The 26,105-nt window shown below is 32.2% G+C and overlaps 2 protein-coding genes and 1 non-coding gene across 3 annotated transcripts; all 3 read left to right on the top strand.

The window, feature by feature from the left end:
- The first annotated feature begins 7 nt into the window (after window positions 1-7).
- LOC107397553 (collagenase 3-like) lies at window positions 8-3,706 on the top strand. Its single transcript, XM_015978135.2, has one exon. The coding sequence runs from the start codon at window positions 1,061-1,063 to the stop codon at window positions 2,795-2,797; it is 1,737 nt and encodes a 578-aa protein (XP_015833621.2). The 5' UTR covers window positions 8-1,060; the 3' UTR covers window positions 2,798-3,706.
- A 702-nt stretch (window positions 3,707-4,408) lies between these two features.
- Window positions 4,409-9,392, top strand: LOC103314481 (uncharacterized). Its single transcript, XR_010336005.1, has 4 exons — window positions 4,409-4,749; window positions 4,803-5,682; window positions 5,735-6,025; window positions 6,080-9,392. It is a non-coding gene; the product is annotated as an uncharacterized LOC103314481 (transcript).
- A 4,212-nt stretch (window positions 9,393-13,604) lies between these two features.
- Window positions 13,605-18,758, top strand: LOC654911 (BTB/POZ domain-containing protein Tiwaz). The gene is made up of 4 exons (XM_064359646.1): window positions 13,605-13,762; window positions 15,663-15,854; window positions 17,596-17,801; window positions 17,927-18,758. The coding sequence occupies exons 1-4, from the start codon at window positions 13,734-13,736 to the stop codon at window positions 18,394-18,396; spliced, it is 897 nt and encodes a 298-aa protein (XP_064215716.1). The 5' UTR covers window positions 13,605-13,733; the 3' UTR covers window positions 18,397-18,758.
- The last annotated feature ends 7,347 nt before the right edge of the window (window positions 18,759-26,105 follow it).

Raw genomic sequence — 26,105 nt, 5'->3', positions numbered from 1 at the left:
ACAAAGAGTGAAGATGAATCCGAATTTTCTAATTGTTTTTGGAACTTTGTTTCAAAACATAGTGTATATTTATTACCATCCTCCAACCAAGGACATCGTCGAATCATACATTTGTTTCAATAAATTAAATTCTACATGGCCTGAAAATTGGTATGAACTTCATCAAAATCAAACTTCGTTAAACATAGTGTATGAAATGAAAATCCCAAGTGACCACCTACTCAACAATAATGAAACGAATGTGGTGAACCAAACAGTGACAACGGAATTTCTGTCATCTTTTGTAATTCCTTACAAATTACGGCTGGTTTTTAAAAACAGACAGTATCATGATACGGATTGGAAATACTTACTTAAAAGTGATAAAATCGATATCATGTTAAGTTCTCAACAATATAAAAATTTATCTGCATCTTCTATAGTAACCAAAAATAAATTATCACATTATGATGACTTTTTTAAAAGATTTAATACAATTGAAAACATAACTAAAGCTAATAATTTAATAAGTAACCAAAATTTTACCTTTTTTTTAATTTGTGTAATAGTAGGAGTCACAGTGTTATTAGGTATAATAATTAATGTAATTTTATATTCTTTGTTACACCGTTTTACTAGTAGGAATTATGATGTTTGTAATCGTAATAATGTATGATGTAGTTTTATATACTTTTCTGTTATATAAACTTATGTTCTTGTAAAAATAAACTTTATAAATGAAACTAGTTTAAATTTGTTTTTATTTGTTAATTTCTTGTTCCTTATTTTTCCTGCCTCCTATTTTTACATTTTTGTAATTTTTAAATTTTAAGTACAGACTTTTAAATTTTCGCGATTTTAGATTTTTGAATTTGCCACCAATATTTGAAATATCCGCCATTTTGAAAAATCTAAATTCCCCCCTCCACCATAAACGTGACTGCTGTGACGTCACACGCGACGTTATTATGTTTTGATTGGCTGTTTTATTAAATATATTTTTTGAAGGGAGAGAAGATTAAGTATTTTAAAAAAATATTCCTATTTTGCTTAGTTTCACGAAAGTAATACATCTGAAAACATGACGCGAATTATTATCGTTATTATTATAACTTTAATTGGGTATTCATCTTGTAAAAGTGTTGTTAGTGAAGTGAACGGTAATGATGATAATACAAACTGTACAAACCGATATTTATCTCAGTACTTAACAAATTTTGGATATCTACAACGTGAAAATCAAACTGAAGAAAACAGAACTTTTGAAGAGTTAAAATTTAATGAAAATAATTTTTCTGATGCCTTACTAGAATTTCAACGTACATATAATTTACCTTCTACCGGAAAAATTAACAACGAAACACTCAATTTCATAAAACAGCCGAGATGTGGAATGAAAGATGTATTATCTGAATATACATTGCATTTAACAAAGTGGAATAAAACCTCATTAAATTGGATGATATATACAAATAGTCGTTTTGAACGCAAAGTAGCTGTAAGGGCATTTGAGATTTGGCAAAAACATACTAGTTTAAAATTTTTTGAAACTCGTCAACCTGAAAATGCTAATATATTTATCGTATTTACATCGACTGAGCATACATTTTATATAATGAATAATATTCAAAAATGTTTTGCAAATTTTGATGGAAAAGGTAATGTGTTAGCTCACGCATATTTTCCCGATGGTGTAACTAATTTTACGGAAATACATTTAGACTCAAGTGAAAATTGGTCCTACAAAATACATGATGAAGATAATTTTTCACAACAAAATGATTCAGTTAATTTATTAGTAGTTTTATTACATGAAATAGGTCATACATTAGGACTTTCTCACAGTACAAATAAAGATGCTATAATGTTTCCTTATTATAAGTTAAGTAAATCTCTTAATACTTTAGATCTTCATGTTGATGATATATATGGTATAACAAGTTTATATGGTTACCCAATTTTAACTGACCCAAAAGTGATTCACAATTCGAGTACCACATATTCAATAAAAAATCTAACAACATCATTATCATCATCAACAACAACAACAACAACAACAACAACAACAACAACAACAACAACACCATCAACAACAACAAAAATACAAATAAATAAAATACCTTTAATTCCTGATTTATGTTCGCTAAAAAAATTTAATCATTTTTTAATTATTCAAAGTCATTTATATATTATTTATAATGAATGGTTTTGGATAATAGATTTTAATAATATGAAAGATTACGGTCAACCAATGAAAATTATAACTTGGCTAACATTTTTACCTAAAAATTTTACTAAAATTACTGCTATTGCTAGACGACCTTCCTCCGATGAAATTTTATTAATTATAAATGATATGATTTATATTGTTTCTTTGCCAAATTGGAGTCTTAAATATGGATATCCTAAAAAAATTTCACAAGAATTTAAATTAAATGTACCTATCAGAGCAATGGTTAACAATTATGATGGACAATTATATCTTTTTTCTGATGATAAATATGTAACAATAAACACTCATCATAATTATAGATCAAATTTAGGACTTATATCAAAAGATTTTAATGGTATACCAAATAAAATTACAGGAGCAATTCGTTTTACAAACGGAAAAATATATTTTTTTACTAAAAAAAATTACTATGAGTATGATGAATTTACTAATACTTTAATTAGAGCTGGCAAAAAGGATTTATCAATTTTTGGAATTAATTGTCCTAACGAACCAATCTTATTACAATTAAAGAATTTAATCTCTTCACTTATTCATTTTAATACAAAATATGAGGAAGCAAACGATGAGGATGAGAATGAGTAATTTTGATAAGATTAGTTAACCGCAAACGTAGATAAACAGATGTAAAAAATTGAATTATTAATTTTTTTAAGGTTAATTAACCATAAATATAAATAGATACATTTTTTGATAAATTTCAACTATAAAAACAGTCTGATTGAATTTAGGTGTTAATCTTAAAGTGACTGCGTTAATATGAAACCAAATCGACTAGAACTTCTATGTCAGAAATGTATTATAGAAAATTGTTGGAATAATCGAGAGAAGTTATATCAAGTTTTGAAATATTTACATGCGATGATACCAACGAAAATTTTTCATGAATTCTTAATCGCATTACCAACGATAAGGTGGCAGAAAATTTTCGAGAACAAGAAACCATATTATGCAAAAAATCCTGGTTCAGATGAAGATTTCATCGAAGGTCTTGAAATCTACGAGAATAATAACAGAAAATTGATGGATTATAAATACGATAAATATATTGATGATGATAATTTGTACTTGCATATCATGTTTGAAGTTGCAGTTTACGATTTGTATTTACCTTTTTTTGGTGCATCAACAATGTGTTTAAAAGGTAATTATTATAAATTTAAAAGTGTAAACAAAAAGTTTCGTTATTGTATAGACTGTTATAAGTTTTATAAGAATTTATATAAAAATGTACAAGATTCATGTATTTTTTCGTTTAAACAATGTTATGAACATACTATAATAAGAACAATTGATTTTGGAAATTACGTTAAGGATGATTTATTTTGGTGTGCATTATGTATTAAAAAACCTTTGTTTGCTAACACTTCATCAACTTGTAGAAAAACTTGTAAGTTGAAATAAAACTATAATTTTATTACAAGTGTTTTATTTGATTTTTAGATAAATACAATAATACAATACAATACAGATAACAGATATTTTAAAAATTAATATAATACTTTCCATATATCAATATGAAGTATCGTTCTATTACATATTATATCTAATCTTACTTTAAACGTATAATTTAAAAAATGTACTATTTTTATATAGTGTTCTTGATCGTCTAGTGGCGGATCTCCTACATTGATGAAGGCAAATGATAAATGATGTTGTAGATCTAATGGTATAACTACATCTTCAATTATGTTTTTTATGATGAGTGTTTCATCTGAAAATTAAAAAAATATATATATAATTAATTGTATGTAATAAAATAATCAAACATTTTAACTTACCGACAGAAAGATCATTGTTGCCCATGAATATCAAATTCATTGTGATGATGGAATATTCAACATGTAAAACTAATCACTGTTTAAAGTGGATCGCATATATATAGGAATGAATCCCCTCTATAACACATTTATCAAAGAAAAACAAGAATTTCTGTGGTCGTGATGCAAAATAACAAACAAAATTTTATTTTTTTCCTTCAAATATACATGATTAGATACGATATGATATCAATAATCAAAATGTGGTTTAATCTTCTTCCTAACTTGAAAACAAACAAACACAAACAAAAACAAAAACAGGAAATTCTTAGATATAATATGATTTTATGAAAAAAAGTGGAAGTAATTAGTTTTTTCGTTTATTATTATTATTATTATTATTATTATTATTATTATTATTATTATTATTATTATTATTATTATTATTACTTGTATATTAACTTGTTCTAACTCGTTCTAACTTGTCTTATTAAGATAAGTTAGGAATTTGTTGTTTACCATAAAAACAGGATGTTCTTAGATAAGATAAGATAAGATTTTGTGGTTAACCACAAATGGAATTACGTAGGTTTACCTTGTTCTAACTTGTTTTATTACGATAAGATATGTTTATTAACGTGTTCAGACTTGTCTTCTTATTAAGAAAAGATATTTAAGAAGTGGATGTTATCATTTGATTCAGTTGGCTTCCACGAGTTATTCGGTAAACAAGTGAGTGATACCATTTTTTTAAATTCTTCTTCACAAAAGAAATAAGTAAGTGAGTTTTTGAAATTTTATTATTTACTTAAATTTATTTTTTATAATAGAAATGGAAAATAATCTTCCAAATTATTATATAAATAATTATGACCCAGAACCTCTAATTGTTGATGAACCCTCAGCTTCAACAAATCTTGAAGACCCTTCAGGCAGTGAAAACAATCCTTCAGGCAGTGAAAACAATGAAGTTGGTCCAGATGAAATTTTATTACAATTAAATCAACGAGGTGCATGTGAATTGCCTCCACTTATTAAAATTGATTCTCTAATTCAGAAGAAAGAATATAAAATAAGAAATCTCATAAGATTGAAAACAAAAACAGGATGGGGCGTTATATGCGAAATTGATGAGGGTAACTTCTTTATTCCTCAAAGAATTGTATCAATTTTAAATAACAGAGCCATAAAATATCTGTTAAGTGGAAAAGGTTCCGTAATAATTTACTTAGGAAAAAAAAATACGGGACAGGTGAACTGGGCTAATATTGTCGAGTTTAAAAAGATCACATAATTATGTCTGCTACTCCGTTAACAACATTATCATCATCATCATCATCACCACCACCTCCATCACCATCAACATCAACATCAGCTTCCTCTTCTTTGACGTCGACTTTCGCATTATCAACTATAAATTTAGAGAAATTTATTGAAATTCTACGATGTCCAAAAAAATATAAAATTTTTTTACAAAACGCTATTTCCGATTATGATTATAAAACCTTTAAAAATTTTATTAGAAACAAGGAAAAAATTTTAGAAAATAATCAACAACAAGCAACAAGTTTAGGAGAGAAAAAAAAATATGAATACTACATTTCAAGAGTAAAAACTTTATTCACGCACTTTCAAGAAAAAATATCCTCTTCAACAAAATATGGAAAAGGTTTACAACAAGATATACGTCAGAAAATTTCCTTTGTTAAAGTAAGTATTTTTTTTAAATTAAGAAATTAATTTAATTAATTTATATTTTTAGATTTCATCAGCTTTTAATAATCGGCTACGAACTTATTTAATCAGCAATAATTATTACATAGAACCGAAATATTTTTTTGAACATTGCAAGGAAATTCTAATTATCAAATTTGAAAAAATTTTACGAAAATTAGGAGCTTTTAAAATTAACATTATATTAAATTGTATTTATCAATTAAAAGTAACTAAAGAACATGCCTTTCGAAGTTTTAACACCCAGAATCAATCAGTCTTTCACTCTGAAGAAATACCTTCAATTTTAGAAAATTTATTTGATGCTATATTAAATCAGGTAAAATATAAGTAATAACATTTATTTTTTTGTTAATTTTTATGAAATTTACAGATGGATGATTTCACTGAAAATAAGTCTGGTGAAGCATTAGAAAGTATTGAAAATTTGATGATTTCCATAAACAAATTATCGATATTTAATATATCGCAAAATGAAGAAGAAGAAGAAGATACCACCTCCCATTCTAGTGACTCTGGGGGAACATACATTCCTCTTCCTATTGAGCTGAAACGAAAAGGTTCTTGTTTTATTAATATTTTTAATAATGATAATTATTGTTTTGTTTATTCTATCTTGGCTGCACTTTTTCCTGTTAATCACTCTAAATATGAGAGAGTTGAATCTTATCCTAGTAATGTTCATGAAATTTTAAACTTAAAAAATATTGAAATGCCTGTTAAAATAAAAGATATTTCCAAATTTGAAAAACAGAATCCTACTATTTCTATTAATGTATTTAAATTCAACGAAAAAACCCGACAAATTGATGGTCCTATTTATCATACAAAAAATGTAAAAGAAAAACATATAAATTTATTATATTTAACTAAAAATAATATTAACACTAATGGTCATTATTGCTTAATTACTAATCTTGCAAAAGCATGTGGAAGCAGCATAAGTAAAAATGAGCATCAAATATTTTTTTGTGATCGTTGTTTACAACATATTCCTTCGAAATCAAAAGATAAAATTGATAGACATAAACGGGATTGTTCAACATTTCCTGCAGTTAAAACAAGCTTACCTGAACCGAATTCTCCAGAAAGTCTTTTACATTTTTCACAGTTTAAGTCATTGCTACGTTTACCATTTGTTATATATGCAGACTTTGAATGTTTAACAGTTCCATTAGATACTTGTTACCCCAATACAAAAAATTCTTTTACGAATCCATATCAAAAACATGTTGCATATAGTATAGCATATTTTATTAAATGTTCTTTTGATAGTAAATTAGATAGTTTTAAGACTTATAGAGGAGAAAAGCCTCAAGAGTGGTTTATTTCAGAATTAAAAGAAATTTGCAAATTTGTAAATAACATATTGTTAAAACAAAAGAAAATACTAAATAAACCTCTATCAGAATTAGAAAAAGAGTTACATGAAACAACTAATAATTGTAATTTATGTGGTTACAATTTTACAGATAATAATAAAAAAGTTATACATCATAACCATTTAACTGGTGAATTTATTTCTACAATATGCAATAATTGTAATTTACAAATTCAAATTTCAAATAAGTTGCCAGTTTTTTTACATAATTTGTCTGGATATGACGCTCACCTTTTTATTACAGAATTTATTAATAATTTTTCAAATACTGAAATAATACCATTGAATCATGAAAATTATATTTCATTTTCAGGAATACATTGTAACATGAAAATTACGTTTTTAGATTCTTTTCGCTTTCTACCTACATCATTAGATAAACTTGTATCTTTTTTAAAGCCAAATCAGTTTTCTCTTATGAAAGCTTTTTTCCCCAATGTTACAGATAATGTTTTTCAATTATTATTAAAAAAAGGAGTATTTCCGTATGATTATATCACTTCCTTATCTGTCTTCGAAGATACCCAATTACCAACAAAACCACAATTTTTTAATCGAATGATAAATAAACATATTTCAGATAAAGATTATTTTCATGCACAGAATGTTTGGGAAAAATTTGGAATTAAAACTTTAGGAGAATACTCCGATTTATATTTAAAATGTGATGTAATTCAATTAGCTGATGTTTTCGAAAATTTTCGCGACTTAACAATGAAATATTACCAACTTGATGCTGCATCCTTCTATACTAGTCCAGGCCTTTCATGGGCAGCTGCTTTAAAAATCACAAAAGTTAAACTTGAATTGTTTACCGATAGTGAAATGTTTTTGTTCATCGAAAAATCAATACGCGGAGGAATTACTCAAGCGGTACATAGATATGCTGAATGTAATAATACACATTATTCAAAAACATATGATCCTACAAAACCTATAGATTATCTTTTTTATATCGATGCTAACAATTTATATGGCTGGGCTTTAAGTCAAAAGTTACCTATTGGAAATTTTCATTGGTTATCAACAAATGAAATTAATGAAATTTTCGCTGAGCCTCAAAAATTAAATACTAATGATAACAAAGGGTTTATTTTAGAAGTTGACTTATATTATGATAAAAGTATACACGATGAACATGATGATTTTCCTTTTTGTCCTGAACCACGAAATTCAAAGTTAATGTGTACGTTATATGATAAACAAAATTACGTTATACATTATAAAAATTTGTTACAGTGTATAAAATATGGTTTACAAATTAAAAAAATTCATCGAGTTTTAACATTTGACCAAGACGCATGGTTAAAACCTTATATTGAATTTAATACAAAATTGCGTATGGAAGCTAAAAATGAATTCGAGAAAGGATTTTTTAAACTTTTAATAAATTCTATCTTTGGAAAAACATTAGAATCAGACCGGAAAAAACGTAAAATTGTATTAGTAAAAAATTGGAAACAAGCCAGAAAATACATTCTAAAACCAGAATTTAAAAACGTTAAAATACTAAATAAGAATTTAGTTAGCATCGAATTAAATAAAACCGAAATCAAAATGAAAAGGCCAATCTACGTAGGATTTACTGTTTTAGAATTATCAAAAATTATTATGTACGATTTTCATTACGATTTTATTAATAAGCAAATAAAAAATTATTTTCAATCAAAATTATTATATATGGATACTGATAGTTTTATTTATAAAATGACATGTAAAAAAGAAAATTATTCGCTTTATGATCTAATACGAGATTTTGCAAATTCAAAATTTGATACTAGTGATTATGATGTAAATAATATTTGGAATATTCCTCTTGTAAATAAAAAAATTCCAGGATTAATGAAAGATGAATTGAATGGTAAAATTCTTACAGAGTTTATTACTCTAAGACCAAAAGTTTATGATTATAAAGTGAATGGAGAAGTAAAAGAGCCTAAAATAAAGGGAATTAAAAAAAGTGCAGTCATTATAGATTTTGTAGATAATGTTGATAATGATAGTTATAGGATTACTAATACTAGAAAAATAGAATTTAACGATATATATGAATGTTTATTTAATAATACAGTAGGTTATGTTAATTTTAATACTATAAGATCAATTAATCATGAACTATTTTCTGTAAATATTAATAAGTTAGGATTAAATGCATTAGATAATAAGAGATATATTTTAGATGATCTAATTAGTACTCACGCTTGGGGGCATTATTCAATTCCTTAACCCCTTCTAAGTTTTTGTAAAATTTAATACTTTTTTTAAATATTTTTTCCAAATATTAATAAAATATTTGTTTGTTCTATTTCCTGTTTTATTTTTGTTTCGCTTTGACAAAAAAATAAATAAATAAAAAACTACATATACTAGAATTTTTTTTTTTTTTTTTTTTTTTCAGAAAAAAATTACTCCTTATTCCTGTTCTCCCATTAATACAATTTAGCGTAGTAGGAGGTAGTTAGATAAACACTAGAGCGATTTTTTCTGTTCTCCTAATAATCCATTTAAAATTGCTTAACTCAATACAGCATGTTTTGTATACTTCATGTATTCAAAATTGCACATTTCAAAAATCATATATTCAAAATTTCACAACCCCAAAAACCAAAAATTTCACAACCCCAAAATTCGCAAACGCGCGGGGGTGTGTGGTGTGTTGCGTCGGTCGGTCGGCCATCATCATCATCATCATCATCATCATCATCATCATCTGATATTGGCGGGAAGTTTAAAAAATAAAAAAAAAAATTAAAATGGAGGCCAGCAGCGCCATCTTTGATTGAAGGCGGCGGCGGCGCTGACTGACGGCAGCGCCATCTAGCGAAAAGCTTGCAGACCGTACCGTGGCGCCATCTAACGTGAGAATTTAAACCGAATTTGTGACGACATCGGCGCTTATATCCTACTTACATTCTTTATTGTTACAAAAGAGTTGAATAATTCGTGTTTCAGAATTTCATTAGACAAAATAGCGATGTTATCGACTCTCATTTGCCAATCCTTCAAGCTAAATATTTATAGTCCCGTATATTACTAAAAAATGGTGTATCATGCTATTAATCACCGAACTTTTGCACACCGTCTTTGACAAAAAGGGTTCTATCTCGAAAAACCCTAACTTTCAGCAAAATTTCAGTCGTAATTAAATCGTAGTAAATTGCCCGTGAGACTATTCCCGTAATCAAACGCTGGAAATATTCGAAAGTCACGGGTAAAAGACTCCGGGCGGTTTCAGCATGCCCGGAGCGTATTTTCTTAACAACAAAAGATCTCATCCCGCTCGTAGGGATTATTTGAAAACATACTCGGAATAAATGAAGCTCGCTGAAACCTAATTAGAAACGCCAGCGGCTCTAGTCTCGGATACAAAATTAATCACTAAATTCCAACTAGTTAAAAAAGTGTCGTTTGCACTCGGTTTCTTCGCGAAAGCACCGTCGACTTCGGCGATTGTTTAACATTATTGAAATAAGAAATTCAAAGGTGAAACTCGACTGCTGCCGAACACTTTGACAATAAAACGAGTTCTTTATTCAAATGCAAAGCATTATTGATGAATTGAGCTTATGAAATATTTATCACTTTGACGTGTCATCAAGCAAAAGCCACGAGAATTTTCGGAATGCATGAAATGGGCGTTCGAGACAAAAGCCTGCTCCCAGATTCGTTCAGGCAGCTGTCAGCTTAAAAGTGGGTTTTATTGTTATCTACGGACTCCTAATTAAGGAGTTTTGGCAATAATTTAGCTCCAATCGACCTTCGCTGGTTTTCATGGGCGTCTGATGAGTCAATTTTTGTTTTAAAAGTTGCGAAAATACGTCTCACGTGTGGGTATTGTGTTTAAAGCAGTAATTAGGGAAAGAATTCTAATAAAATATGTGCTTTTATTAGAAATAATGTGCCACAGTAAAGCTACAACAACATAACTACTAACATTTTCACTTGTTGGTTGCTTAGACGCAATATTTTTGTGATTTTGAAAATTTTTATTTTATTAGTTTATCATACATTTCACATACTACGAGTATTTCAAGTAAACGCGAATAAAATAAAGCAAATAATAATAATAAAGTTAAAATCAAAAGCAGTACTAATAATGATATAAATAAGACGAAGAAAGAAGAAGAAGAAAATAATAATAATAATAATAATAATAATGCTGTAGAAAATTTGCTTATTACATCACTGCTCGTCTAGAAAAGAACTATTTTATTTAAAATTTTTGTTTTTCGTGATAAATAAAATAAGTTGCTTTAAAAAAAATTCCTACGAAATTTTTGTTTTTTTGCAGAGTCGATAATGTGGCAACAAAGAATAAAAAAATAACAAAATAAAACTCTAGGGAAAGTTTATTTGGAACACTAAAGATAAAAATAAATAAATAAATAAAATTCCTTTCTCCCATCTGGGGTTCTCTTTCTGAAAATAACATGTGACAAAATTTTTGTTTAAAAAGCAACGAACGACTAGTTATGCGTAAATTGTTTAGTAGTACTTATTGACAATAAGAGGCATTTTCCAGAAGTAAGTACACGTATTTCTAGGCTGCCTTAAAGTGGTAGTATTTTCGAATTAAATTCTACAAGTTTTGACTTGTTGAGAAATCAAAATATGGTAGATATGTTTATTATGGAAGTAATTAGCCCGTTATTTGCTTTTGAGATAAGTGTTTATGACCAGGTAACAAGAATTATGATAAGACTGTAATTTCCAATTTGCTTCACCCATACAATTTGGCAAATACAGATTATACAGATTAAGGCCGTAATTAGCACAGACTAACTTTTAGAAATGTGATTGGAGGATGATAGTACAAAGGTTTTTGGAAAAAGCAAATGGTTTTCGACACGTAGGACTTGCAAAATTTTTCGTGGTTGAAACAAATACCACCATCGACAATTAACTGAAACTACTTTTCAGAATTTTTGATTTTCTGTCCTTTTTATATACGGTGAAAAAATTATTTTACCAAGATGTTTATTTGAAAATTATATTTTCACACATCCTTGTGAAGATTTATAGTTTTTTTTGTTTTTTTTTACGGCAACAAACTTTTTGCTCGACTAGCTAATAGGATTTCAAACTAATAAGCTCGATTTTTTCATTTATGCACATTATACACTTGCCTATTTTTGCAAAACTAACACTGTCTGAACCTGTCGAGTGCATTTACTATTCACTCACCGTACATCCTCTGAAACTCGATCCTTTTACCTCGTCGAAAGAAGCACCGAAGAGAAATGTTAGTTCCCGTCGTTCGCAAATTAGAAAAAAACAAGAGAAACGGGTTAATTGGTCCAGAGCGTGCAGCAATGTCTTTTTCCGCGTCAGTTCCTAACATCAGAAGCAATTCGGTACAGCTTTGGCACGTGTTTACACGTGGCCCGCTTCCAGTGGCAATTTCGTTCTCGGCATGTACGTCCAATTAACAACGTCATGTTTACTCTGGCGAGTGGTTGCGGTCTTTGGCCGCCTCCGGGCCATCCGCGGGCGGCGACGTCGCCGCCGCCGCCGCCACAATGGCCCCTTCAAGGTTCCCCAATAACCGAACGTATTGTCTAGAATACGATTCGCAAAGTCGCTCCCGACAAAAGCTTCTTACAAAACAATGGGGGCGGTATTTCGTCATTTGGCAAAATAAATATTAGCTTTCTGGGAGCAAAGGAAGCGTACTGTGTAATTCGTAATTCTGGAGATCTCCCTCATTTTGGTTTCAATTAGCTTACACAAATATCACGTAACCGGTGGTCGAGAGAGAATGAAAATAATGGAAATTGACCAAACTTCACAAACTTTGTTTTATTACATAAATACTTTTCCTAATATTGTTACAAAACGCCTCCTTAAAACACCATAAATTCAGCCAGAACGTGGAACTTGTTCTCAAGCACACAAGGATAACAGATTCATTCAATTCCATCTTGAAAAAGGTTAATGTAATAATGAAGAATTTTACATTTTGCAATTACCATTTACAAATTTAACTTGTCTTTAAGTAGCTAATATGAGAGATAATGCTGTCGTAAATTATGTTTGGAATTTACAATTGTGCTGTAAACATTACACGACACATGAGACTCGTTGCTGCTGCTACTTGTATTAACATCTCTTGAAAAATGCTTGAATAACTGTACGTTTCTATTATTTATTTCAATTTTGTAATTATTTTAGGACCTCTTAGTTCTTGAACCTATAAATTGTGACCCCTATTTGTGAACTCATATCGTATGTATAGAACAGGTTTTGATCTTTTGCATTTGATTATTATAAATTTGCAACTTCACGGATCTGCTGTAACAAGAATCAGGCCTACTCAGTTGCAATGAAGAACAAATTAGTGATTTCTTATCTCAAAATCGCGTATCGGTTCTAAGATCAGCTCATTTCTAATTTATGTTGCACTATAAATACTTCTTCTCACTTTAATTGACCTTTTCTGAGCGTACTTAAGTCAACAACTAGTAATTTTATTGTGATCGGTGCTGTCTAGACAATCTTAAATATCAATCACTTGGCCGGTCTCTATTGTTAAAACTGAGCCCGATTTGTTAATTTAAATTAATGAATTGCTTTATTTAATTGCAGAAAAAAGAACGACATTCGAAATGACGTGGACAAGGAACCAAAAGACTTGACCAACAGAACAATGTTTCCTACGGCTCAGATTAAAATGAGGTAAGAACTGGTGGTGGTCCAAAAATTCTCGGAAATAGTAATGCATATAATAAAATTTTCACATGTGGCTTATTAACATATTTTTTAACGAGTTCAGTAAATAAGAACACTTCTAGGAACGCCACTATTGTGTTGGTCTATTCGTTGTTAGACGATATGCTAACACAATTGCTTTCCGCCTTATAGAGTTGTCCAGGCATACTATTAAAATTTATGGTTTCTGTGCAAGACAAGCTAATGTTCCAAGTAAGAAAGATGATCACTATTGTAACATATAATTATTTTACATTATTACCACGCAGTAAAACACAGCACATTATGTTAAATGTTCACACCTGCTCCGCCTCTTAAGCTTCATTGTTTTAGATATGTGTGGCTAAAAATGCGAGATACGGGCAAGGCGAGCGCCCAGGGGCTACATGGAATGTCTAGAGTGATTACACAAACTTCGATTTTTGGTCACTTTGGTCCTTTTTCTTGTGAAACTCAAGATGATTAAACTGTGTCTAATGTTTCTTAGACTTGATCTAAATTTTTAAGTAAGAAATCATAAAATCACCAAAACATTAATGAATTAATTTTGAAAAAAGCTATTATCTCTTCTTATCTCTCGGTGTGTTGAATACGTAGAGAATGGTATTATAGGACAAGGAATGAAAATAAAACTATATAAAACAATAACTCTATCTAATTGCATTTACGAATGTTTTTAAATAATGTAACTACAAGGACCTAGATTTTGATAATTAAGAGGACAACCTGTGGACAATTAATTAATATAGTGCGTTATCCTTGGAAAAAAGAACGGTTGGCAACTTTCCGTATTAGCATATTCACAAACCAAAGGCGATTTCACTTTTGGGAATAATTGTTATAATTTATAATCGCACTTTAAAATCCTGAAATCCCAACGGCTTATCGTATAATTAATTTTTTCCCGTAATGATAGTCGTTATTATAAACTTTAGGTACTGGCGGAATATGAATTTACATTACCTTAAGTCAGGTAAAACTTTGTCTTGGCTGCAGTTTACATAAGAGAGGTACAAATCGCTGAAATTTACATAAGCTCCAGAAGACTCAGGTAGAAAAGTTTAAATGTGAACATGGTAAACTGCAGCGGTTGGTCCGAAAATTATGGGGGGTTATCTAAATGTTTAGAGGGTAAATTTTTCCTGAAATTAAAGTAGTTTTGTAAAAACTGTCCGTCAGTATGGAAGGTTACAAATTGTCAGAAATTCTAAGTGAACGTGGAAGAGTTTTGTTGGTGTACAATAATTTTAAGTTTTATAAAAAAGATATTTTGCTATCGGGAGAAGTTAAGTGGTGTTGTACTGTACGAAGTTGTACCGCAAAGTTTTATACTATTGGTGCTGATGACGAAAAAGTAATAACTAAAGCGCAGTTAGAACACAATCATGAAGCTAACAGTCATAAACTTCAACGCCAAATTGTAAGCGTTGCTGCGAAAAGGAAAGCTAAGGAGGACTTGGCATCGAAACCTTCAAAAATATGTAATGAAGTGCTAAGAGTAATGACCGAAGATGTGAACATTGACATGAACGATTACAGAAACATTAAAAGAAACATTTATAATTCCCGAAGGGCGTTATCTAACTTCAGGTAAGTGCGCCCTTTGAAAAAATTCAAAATCAGTGAAGGATATGAAGGATACTGTAATGGCAAATACTTGGAAAAGTTAGGTATTAATGAGGGTTGCTTTATGGATATGTAGTGTTTTTCAAAAGAATAGTAGAATTTGTTTCATGTATATTTTTTGTTAATTTATTTCGGTTATAAAAAGTTTAAAATCGTGATAGGAAAGTAGTTTTTCTTGGCGAGTCCTGAAACTTTCTCGGGGTTCGTCGCTTGCGCGCTGATTGAAGTCTCTCCGTTCCAGGCTGATGTCGCCTAGCAGTTCCCCCGCCACCTCCCCGACGATGTCGAACTCCTCATCGCCGACCCCTCCAGCCGTGAACTACAACAAAATCACGGGAATTCCGTGCGTGGCCGCCGCCTCCCGGTACACCGCCCCCGTGCATATCGACGTTGGCGGCACCATCTACACCTCATCGCTCGAGACACTCACCAAGTAAGTCGGGGGTGCCGTGACGGCCTGGGGGTGTCTGCACATAAATCCGGCCAAAGCATGCTCTAAAACTGTTAAAGGTTAAATCATATAGCATTAAAGTGTTTACAATATCGGGCATCTCGATCGAGCCCCCCATAAATCAGCCTGATACCGGCCGCAGAGCTCTAGCACATGCCGCGCAGATAAAAGAATAAAATATTGTGTACATATAGCTCATAGCGAATAACTAAATAATTCAACATTCAGCATGGTGAATATTGATGCTGATAAACGCGGAGGATATATTGCGGCTAATGTCGTGGTAATGGGCTATAAATTATGGTGCGAAATAAATAAATTTCTCATGGGACGTGCCGGGAACATCATTAGAGCGGAAAAACTAATAAATTGATAATGGGATGGGGGGCTCTTTATCTGGGAAGCATCATGGCAGATTAATTGGGGTCTTTAGAGTGTGAAGTTCGGCTCCACTTTTTTATTAGAGGGGATCAAATAAAATTAAGCCAATTAAATAAAACTTATTGAAGGCGCTGTATGTACGCTTTTCGAGGCAAACATTTGTAAATAATCGTATTAATATTGGCCCACATTTGTTCTTTTATTTTTTTTGCAATTTTCCTTCTCGTTCCCAAATTTCCTCATCTCCCAAATCTTTGCTTGTTGCACAAACCCGAACAGAGCTGTATTGAATCGAGTGCAGTGGTTATAAACAATAGTCGAGTGCACAATAAACTGGCGCTTGTACAGCAACGTAACGAAATTATTATCGTAACAAACTGCACCATTGTTTTGGATTTTGCTCGAAGGGAAAGAATACAAAAGTGCAGGCAGGTTGTGGTGGGCATAGACGTGCGTCGAGTGCAAATAGGGGATACAACAGGCGGCGGATAACTAAATGCAGACACGGCCTTATCTCAAGAATATACGGACTCGGCCCCGGAGGTGATCACACCGAATACCCATATTAGGCCGCCGGTGTGGGCAGCGATGACTCGCGCACAGAACAAAGACAAAATCAGCTCAATAATAAAATTAATGGAATAGAATTTCTCTTTCTTCTAAACTATAAAAGTTCACGTGTGCTTTTATGGCGAAAAGTTGTGCTCTTTGAAGCAGGTCAGGGTCATTATTTTTCATTATTTTTAAACTTTACGAAATGATGGGCGAATAGTTGGACAAAGTTATCGCTGCATTTGCAAACTTGTGTAAGATAGCCGTGTTGGGAATTCTATCAGAGATTTAGAAGGGCTAGGTCAGTTATACGTCCCAAATTGGTTCAAAATCTGAAGATCGCGACAAATGTGGCAAATTCAGCTCCGACATAAATTTTCCAATAAACTCAGCTAACAAGACATCGAGGCATTTGCTTCGACGTTCCATCGCTTTTCTTATAAATCCCAGCTATTAACTACTCAAGAAGCTGGCATCCTGTGAATAGGTTCTCGGCATGCTTTGGAATTTATTGTCAACTTGTCTCATCATTTGGACGCGCCAGGTGCGGTGTATGCTTAACAAGATCGGCCTTAACACCTGGCTGTTGTTTATTAATCATCATCATACGGCGATAATCCCATGAGCATTAAAATTAATTCTCTTAGGACTTATCGACATGTCCAATGTAATGCGTTGGGATTATGTATGGACCACAACTGACGCCTTTTACTGCTTTTATACGGCGGTTTTATCAGCCGTGTTAGCCATATTCACTGTCATTATTAAATCCATTCGTTTCTCTTGGCAGATATCCGGAGTCCAGACTGGCCAAGTTGTTCAATGGAAGCATACCCATAGTACTCGACTCGCTCAAACAACACTATTTCATTGACCGAGACGGAGGCATGTTCAGGCATATTTTGAACTTCATGAGGAACTCAAGACTGCTTATACCAGACAATTTCACCGATCTGGACCTGCTTCTAGAGGAAGCACGATACTTCGACATTGGACGTAAGTAATTCAATCCGTCTAAAGCTGTTTTTCAATCAAAAAAAATTTCAGAAGAAACAAAACAGTTTACAATTTTTGTTGAACCGATAAACCAAACCCATTATTATATGTAACAATTGTTTCAGCGATGATCCGACAGTTGGAGCAGCTGAAAAAAGAGCGAATAAAAAACAACGGCGCCCTGTCCGTCCCCCACAACTCGTTGAAATCCGGGGGCGGTTTCGGGCGCCCCCACGGCGCCAGTTCCGAGAACTCGCGGCAGCTGGGCCAGGAGCTGTACGAATGCGTGGCGCTGCACGTGAGCCCCGACCTGGGGGAGCGCATCATGCTCTCCGGCGACCGCTCGCTCCTCGACGAGGTGTTCCCTGAAACGAACCAGGCCGTGATGGACGCCCGCTCCGGCGTGGCCTGGAACCAGCAGGACGTCCACCACGTGATCCGCTTCCCGCTCAACGGCTACTGCAAGCTGAACTCAGTGCAGGTGATAACGAGGCTGCTGAACGCCGGCTTCAAGCTGGCGGCGAGCAACGGCGGCGGCGTCGAAGGCCAGCAGTTCTCCGAGTACCTGTTCATAAGGAAGATCCTGCCGGGTTGACCGGACTCGGTCCGGCAAATCGACAATCAGCGTTCGTGACGCAACTATTCATTAATTTATGTTCTCGTTAGTTGTAATTTATCATCCTATTGTCAAGACATGCCTTACTTTAGTTTGGAGAATGATCTAATTGTTAATACGTTTGTTTGCTAGTGGTTAAGTTTAATACTATGTAAATAATTATATTAATATTGTATTTTTTCTTGTTCATGGGTTGAGCATTTTTTCGCTGATCTCATTAGATCTATTCGGCTGTGATCCGTTTAAGAAAACAGTGACGACTGGATGCTGCGGCAGCTGGCGGATCGACCATTATATACTGTTGTAAAGTGTGCTACTTCACAATAAATATTAACTATTAACGCGTTTGTTTTCTTTGAAACAACGAAATAAAAATTTAAACGTACAATAGGTGCCCGGACAGGCGAAAGCCGGGATATTCCACAAAGTTAAGTGGCCTGAAAACTCTTTCAAACAACTTGCACTAACGTTGTTAATTATGCTAATTAACTTCCACTGTTAACAAAGAATTTTTTAATTACCTACAAAGTTATGAACAGATAAAATACACAACAACTAGTGTTTAACATATGTAACTGTGAAACAACTAGCGCTGAATGACATGTGTCGTACCAAAAACTAATTTATAAATACTAAATTTCTAATTCAGAGTCTAAATATTTGCTAACAAATTTATTTTTACACGGGAAAGATGTGTATGTCGTAGACTAATTACAAATTTGGTCGTTTAAAATGCCTAAATGACAACAAATTGCAAGTATTGATAATTTGCCCAGTCGTTTTCGAAATCACTAGGTTCTAGAAAACAATTTAATTTTTGTAATTGACTAGTGCACACTCGCGCGCAACACTTCCAAATTTTATTTAACTACGTACGTAGTTATTTAAAAATACACAGTATTTTTTTCTTGTTAATCACTAAGACAGTGGCAATTTTTAGTTGTCTAGCAATTTACATAGGTCTAAAGTTTTTGTACTTAATGAATCTCTTACCTGACCTTACTTTCTTCGTATCATAGTTATAATTTTGGACCTAGTTTAACAAATGATCACTTTTTTAAATAACACTCAAAGCAGTTGCTTGATTTACGGGAAAATAAAATAATTTTGACAACAAAGGAATCAAGTTCTAGAAGCTGACCTTTTTGAAATCTCTTATATATACATGGCCATAAATTTGACAAAATTTAAATCTACTTACTGTTATTATTATCTATTATTTCCACATTAAAATAATTTCAACATTTAAAATGACTAAGTTAAAATCTAATTGATGGTAATTAGATGGCAGTTGTTTCTTCCTTTATTTTATAGTTATTAATAATACGAGTGCGAAAACAAGCCTAAAGTTCGAGGGCTGTTGTTAAAATTTTTTTTGTTATATAAAACACGATGCTATCGGAACGTGTTTTAAAATAATGTTTATAATTTAGGATACAGATATTAAAAAGAAGGCTTAAAATGTTACGAGCAAAAAAAATAATTTATAGGTGCTCTGAAGAACAAAAAAATTAATAATAATTCTAGTTGCTCACAATTTGACATTTTAAAAGATTCTTTGATTTGTTTATAATGAACTACAGTTACAGTACATCTTTTAATTTGTAAATAACTTGCAGCAAAAGTAATTTTATTTAGGATGTATTTAAAGTGTCACCTGTTATTCCATCTGTTTAACTGCCTGTGAGTTACGTTTGCCAAAAGTTCTGACCTACTTAGTACTTCTCAAAATTATTTCGTGTATGTATAATTTCTCTTACTGTATACTATATTAACCATTTCACATGATTTACAGTTTAATTTTCGTCATAAGACTGTATATTTTTAACACCATTCCAACCTGCTGTTATTAAAAAAATAATAACCAGTTTACCAGTAGTAGTTAATTTGGTCAGTGTCAAATGTGTTTTCTTTTTAGATTATAGTTAGGTATGTTACTCTGAATTTTTTGAAACTGAAATACAGACGAGGGCAAGGTGAAAAATTCTGGATCTGACAATGAACGACTTTGTTATTTACTTCAAAAATGAATCCATTTAGCCAAACGTTTTTCTAGTGTTTTAATTTCATCCCTGAAGTGAGTTACAGGACGGTCTGTAACAGTCGTTTTCAACAGCAATAGGTGGACATCAGTTGAATGTGAAGGAGATAATTTTTGACGATAATTCGATAAAACACTGCGATACTCCAGTTTATTCATTTCGGAAAACACGCAAGCCATTTCAACTTAAAAAATACTTCAAAAAAAAATTGTCAGATTATTATTTTTGTATTATCCAATTTTTCACTCGTGTAGATTATAGACCAAGGAAAATTAAGTGACAATTATTATTAAAACTACTCTCTTATAACCAATTCTCAATATTTTGATTAACTTTTAGTTTAGTATTTTACGAGGTTTCTATTAATTTTCAAATAGTTATACATCGAAACTTGGGGGAAATTATGTGACTACTCGCTATTTAAGTAAAACAAAGTGAAACATTAATACTTATGATCATGAAAATCATAATAATACTATTACGTATTGTAGGTAAAATCAATTGATTTTCGCTCGATTTTTTCAAAAGAATGTTCAATTTGTAATGTACACGTATTAGTTACATTTGAATACAACGGAAAACCAGTTGATTTCGATTGTATAAAAACACCATTAGCTCACTGGGATTTTCTGGTTAATAAGTGATTTATTAAAGCCGAAAGAAAATATTTTGTAGCAGCAAACAGATCTTGTTACACATTCGTTAAAATATCCGTGACCTCCTCCGCCCACCCGCTTGCCGCATTTCGTATGTCATCTGGAGGATAATTGCGCGTTGGCCCTCGGGCCCGACCCCGAGGTATGCAAAACCTGGTGGAGTGTAAGGACAGGACAAGTTTCCCCGAGTGAGTTACCATGGTGACTGTGAACTCAATATCATCGACAAAGAACCAATTGGGGCCGGGCCGCCTGGGGCAGCAGCGGGCACGGCTGTGCGAGCGCCTGGGGCCCTTCAGCCGGGACTCCCGGGGCGCTGGAGACGGGGGCCGCAGGCGGCCAGACAATCGACGCCGCTGCCACGCCGCCCCGGGCACGACTCCCACTCGCCGGCTCGCTTGTTTGTAGGTCCACTCATTATTATGGCATTCTTATTCACAGCCCCAAGTGTCCGTCGAATATAATCAGCCGCAAAAGCCGCCGGCTCTCCGCTGTTCGAGGGCCCTTCGTTACCCGAAAGCCCCAAGCGATGCAGATGCCGAGCTGATTTTTTCGTGACGATTTTTTTGAGATTGCAACGACTGCAGTGAAAATAACATCTACTATGCTTGTAATTTCACTAATATTTTCAGCTGTCTCTAGCCGCAACTATGGTGTCTTTTGTATTATTTTCATTTCAGTATCCGTAAAAAACGAAATGTAGGAATCGATAGCCTTGACTCAATTTTATATTATATAAAATGTAGGCTACAGTACTCCCACTCGCATGTGTACCGATCATTTATTATTTTATAGCTTCAGAACAAACCAAATTGTTTTGTATTTGTTTACAAGTATTAAATAATGAAATCTAAGCTTTTGCTTGGCCCAGGATATAAATAACTCGTTTTTTAGTACGCTGTCAAAACCCGGAGCCGGTCCAGGTAAACGTACACTATACTAAAAAAATCATAACTCAAAAACTAAGAGTCGTAGAGCAAAACGGTTTGTTCCAGAGAATTCAGCGGCAATTTTATGTATTATAGTAGCTTTTCACGTGATTTAAAGTTCAAATTATTTTGAACTCCAGCAAATTTTTATGGACTTCTACATGTCTTAACAACCCACAAAAGTTGTTTTTAGTCCACAAAAAGTCCATGTGTTCGATTTTTAGAAGTTTGATTTTTCAATTTTCGTCGCAATTTTTGTCGATTTTGGGTACCCGGAACTTTTGTCAAGCAATAGCTCCGGAACTATCAGAGATAACCCCATGAAGTGTATTATCGTTGGAAAGCTCTTTAAATTATCTATCTTTTTCAAAAAAAAATATTGTTCTCCGACTAATAGTTTTCGAGCAAATTAGAGACAAATGCAAAAATTGGGAAAATTTTAAAAAATTCATAACTAAAAAACTATTGGGAATTTGGCAATTTTCTCGATGCCAATCGATTCCCCGGATCATTTTGCATAGGAATCGATCAAAATAGTTCCACTTTTTCGAATAGTTTAGCCAGAAATGAGAAAATAAAAAAAATTAAAAAAAAGTTAACACCCCCCCCTTAAAATCGGTCAATTTTTAAAGTGTCTCTAAATCAACTAAAACCGATTCTATCTTATAGATTTTGATGTGCTCTTTCCGATCTAAAAAAGCATTTTCTTCTAACTCTTTTAGTTTGGCCGTAATCGGCGTTTGAAAATTGAAAAATTTTTTGCGAGATATCGCCTTGAGTCCTATGCCATTTTGTAGAGTTTCTTATTCCGGTTGTCCTCCATTTTTCCGTTTCTCGATAACTCTAATAGTTTCGCCGTAATTGGCGGTTGAAAATTGAAAAAAAGTGAAAATGGAAACCTTTTTTTGCGTTTTTCTCGGAAACTGTAAGACTTAGAGCAACGAACAAAAAAACATCTGATAGCGCTTAATTTTATCTATTTTTTCGACCAAACCCGGAGCCGCTCCGGGCAACGGTTCCGGCTACAGAGGCGATCAAAGTTTTTCACTAAAAAAATTCATAAAAAAAAAACTAAAAGTCGTAGAGCAATGCGGTTTGTTCGGTTGAATTCTACGGCTCATTTTACATAATATATCAATTTTTCACAAGAATTAAAAATTTAAAAATTTTTGCCTAAATTTAGGGTCATAGTGAAAAATTTTATTCATTAAAAAAATTCATAACTCGAAAACTAAAAGTCGTAGAGCAATGCGGTTTGTTCCATTGAATTCAGCGGCTCATTTTCTGTATTACACCAACTTTTCACGAGATTTAAAATTTTCAATTTTTTTGCTAAAATTTCCTGAGTAATACTTACTTACCTTCAAAGAGGTGAAAAAAAAATTTTTTTTTAAACTCACTCCAGTAAATTTTTATGGACTTCTACATGTCTTAACAACCCACAAAAGTTGTTTTTAGTCCACAAAAAGTCCATATGTTCGATTTTTAGAAGTTTGATTTTTCAATTTTCGTCGCAATTTTTGTCGATTTTGGGTACCCGGAACTTTTGTCAAGCAATAGCTCCGGAACTATCAGAGATAACCCCATGAAGTGTATTATCGTTGGAAAGCTCTTTAAATTATCTATCTTTTTCAAAAAAAAATATTGTTCTCCGACTAATAGTTTTCGAGCAAATTGGAGACAAATGCAAAAATTGGGAAAATTTTAAAAAATTCATAACTAAAAAACTATTGGGAATTTGGCAATTTTCTCGATGCCAATCGATTCCCCGGATCATTTTGCATTGGAATCGATCAAAATAGTTCCACTTTTTCGAATAGTTTAGCCAGAAATGAGAAAATAAAAAAAATTAAAAAAAAGTTAACACCCCCCCCTTAAAATCGGTCAATTTTTAAAGTGTCTCTAAATCAACTAAAACCGATTCTATCTTATAGATTTTGATGTGCTCTTTCCGATCTAAAAAAGCATTTTCTTCTAACTCTTTTAGTTTGGCCGTAATCGGCGTTTGAAAATTGAAAAATTTTTTGCGAGATATCGCCTTGAGTCCTATGCCATTTTGTAGAGTTTCTTATTCCGGTTGTCCTCCATTTTTCCGTTTCTCGATAACTCTAATAGTTTCGCCGTAATTGGCGGTTGAAAATTGAAAAAAAGTGAAAATGGAAACCTTTTTTTGCGTTTTTCTCGGAAACTGTAAGACTTAGAGCAACGAACAAAAAAACATCTGATAGCGCTTAATTTTATCTATTTTTTCGACCAAACCCGGAGCCGCTCCGGGCAACGGTTCCGGCTACAGAGGCGATCAAAGTTTTTCACTAAAAAAATTCATAAAAAAAAAACTAAAAGTCGTAGAGCAATGCGGTTTGTTCGGTTGAATTCTACGGCTCATTTTACATAATATATCAATTTTTCACAAGAATTAAAAATTTAAAAATTTTTGCCTAAATTTAGGGTCATAGTGAAAAATTTTATTCATTAAAAAAATTCATAACTCGAAAACTAAAAGTCGTGGAGCAATGCGGTTTGTTCCATTGAATTCAGCGGCCCATTTTCTGTATTATACCAACTTTTCACGAGATTTAAAATTTTCAATTTTTTTGCTAAAATTTCCTGAGTAATACTTACTTACCTTCAAAGAGGTGAAAAAAAATTTTTTTTTTAAACTCACTCCAGTAAATTTTTATGGACTTCTACATGTCTTAACAACCCACAAAAGTTGTTTTTAGTCCACAAAAAGTCCATATGTTCGATTTTTAGAAGTTTGATTTTTCAATTTTCGTCGCAATTTTTGTCGATTTTGGGTACCCGGAACTTTTGTCAAGCAATAGCTCCGGAACTATCAGAGATAACCCCATGAAGTGTATTATCGTTGGAAAGCTCTTTAAATTATCTATCTTTTTCAAAAAAAAAATATTGTTCTCCGACTAATAGTTTTCGAGCAAATTGGAGACAAATGCAAAAAGTGGGAAAATTTTAAAAAATTCATAACTAAAAAACTATTGGGAATTTGGCAATTTTCTCGATGCCAATCGATTCCCCGGATCATTTTGCATAGGAATCGATCAAAATAGTTCCACTTTTTCGAATAGTTTAGCCAGAAATGAGAAAATAAAAAAAATTAAAAAAAAGTTAACACCCCCCCCCTTAAAATCGGTCAATTTTTAAAGTGTCTCTAAATCAACTAAAACCGATTCTATCTTATAGATTTTGATGTGCTCTTTCCGATCTAAAAAAGCATTTTCTTCTAACTCTTTTAGTTTGGCCGTAATCGGCGTTTGAAAATTGAAAAATTTTTTGCGAGATATCGCCTTGAGTCCTATGCCATTTTGTAGAGTTTCTTATTCCGGTTGTCCTCCATTTTTCCGTTTCTCGATAACTCTAATAGTTTCGCCGTAATTGGCGGTTGAAAATTGAAAAAAAGTGAAAATGGAAACCTTTTTTTGCGTTTTTCTCGGAAACTGTAAGACTTAGAGCAACGAACAAAAAAACATCTGATAGCGCTTAATTTTATCTATTTTTTCGACCAAACCCGGAGCCGCTCCGGGCAACGGTTCCGGCTACAGAGGCGATCAAAGTTTTTCACTAAAAAAATTCATAAAAAAAAAACTAAAAGTCGTAGAGCAATGCGGTTTGTTCGGTTGAATTCTACGGCTCATTTTACATAATATATCAATTTTTCACAAGAATTAAAAATTTAAAAATTTTTGCCTAAATTTAGGGTCATAGTGAAAAATTTTATTCATTAAAAAAATTCATAACTCGAAAACTAAAAGTCGTAGAGCAATGCGGTTTGTTCCATTGAATTCAGCGGCTCATTTTCTGTATTATACCAACTTTTCACGAGATTTAAAATTTTCAATTTTTTTGCTAAAATTTCCTGAGTAATACTTACTTACCTTCAAAGAGGTGAAAAAAAAAATTTTTTTTTAAACTCACTCCAGTAAATTTTTATGGACTTCTACATGTCTTAACAACCCACAAAAGTTGTTTTTAGTCCACAAAAAGTCCATATGTTCGATTTTTAGAAGTTTGATTTTTCAATTTTCGTCGCAATTTTTGTCGAT

Source organism: Tribolium castaneum, unplaced genomic scaffold, assembly GCF_031307605.1.
Source record: "Tribolium castaneum strain GA2 unplaced genomic scaffold, icTriCast1.1 ptg000057l, whole genome shotgun sequence".
In the NCBI taxonomy this organism is placed as follows: Eukaryota; Metazoa; Arthropoda; class Insecta; order Coleoptera; family Tenebrionidae; genus Tribolium; species Tribolium castaneum.
Note: the sequence above shows the minus strand (reverse complement) of the source record. Positions and strands in the feature narration are given on the sequence as shown.

Coding starts and splice junctions, on each gene's coding strand:
- LOC107397553 (XM_015978135.2), top strand. CDS start 1,061: ATGACGCGAATTATTATCGTTATTATTATAACTTTAATTGGGTATTCA.
- LOC654911 (XM_064359646.1), top strand. CDS start 13,734: ATGTTTCCTACGGCTCAGATTAAAATGAG. Junction 13,763..15,662: donor ACGGCTCAGATTAAAATGAG/GTAAGAACTGGT, acceptor TCTCCGTTCCAG/GCTGATGTCGCCTAGCAGTT. Junction 15,855..17,595: donor TCGCTCGAGACACTCACCAA/GTAAGTCGGGGG, acceptor TTCTCTTGGCAG/ATATCCGGAGTCCAGACTGG.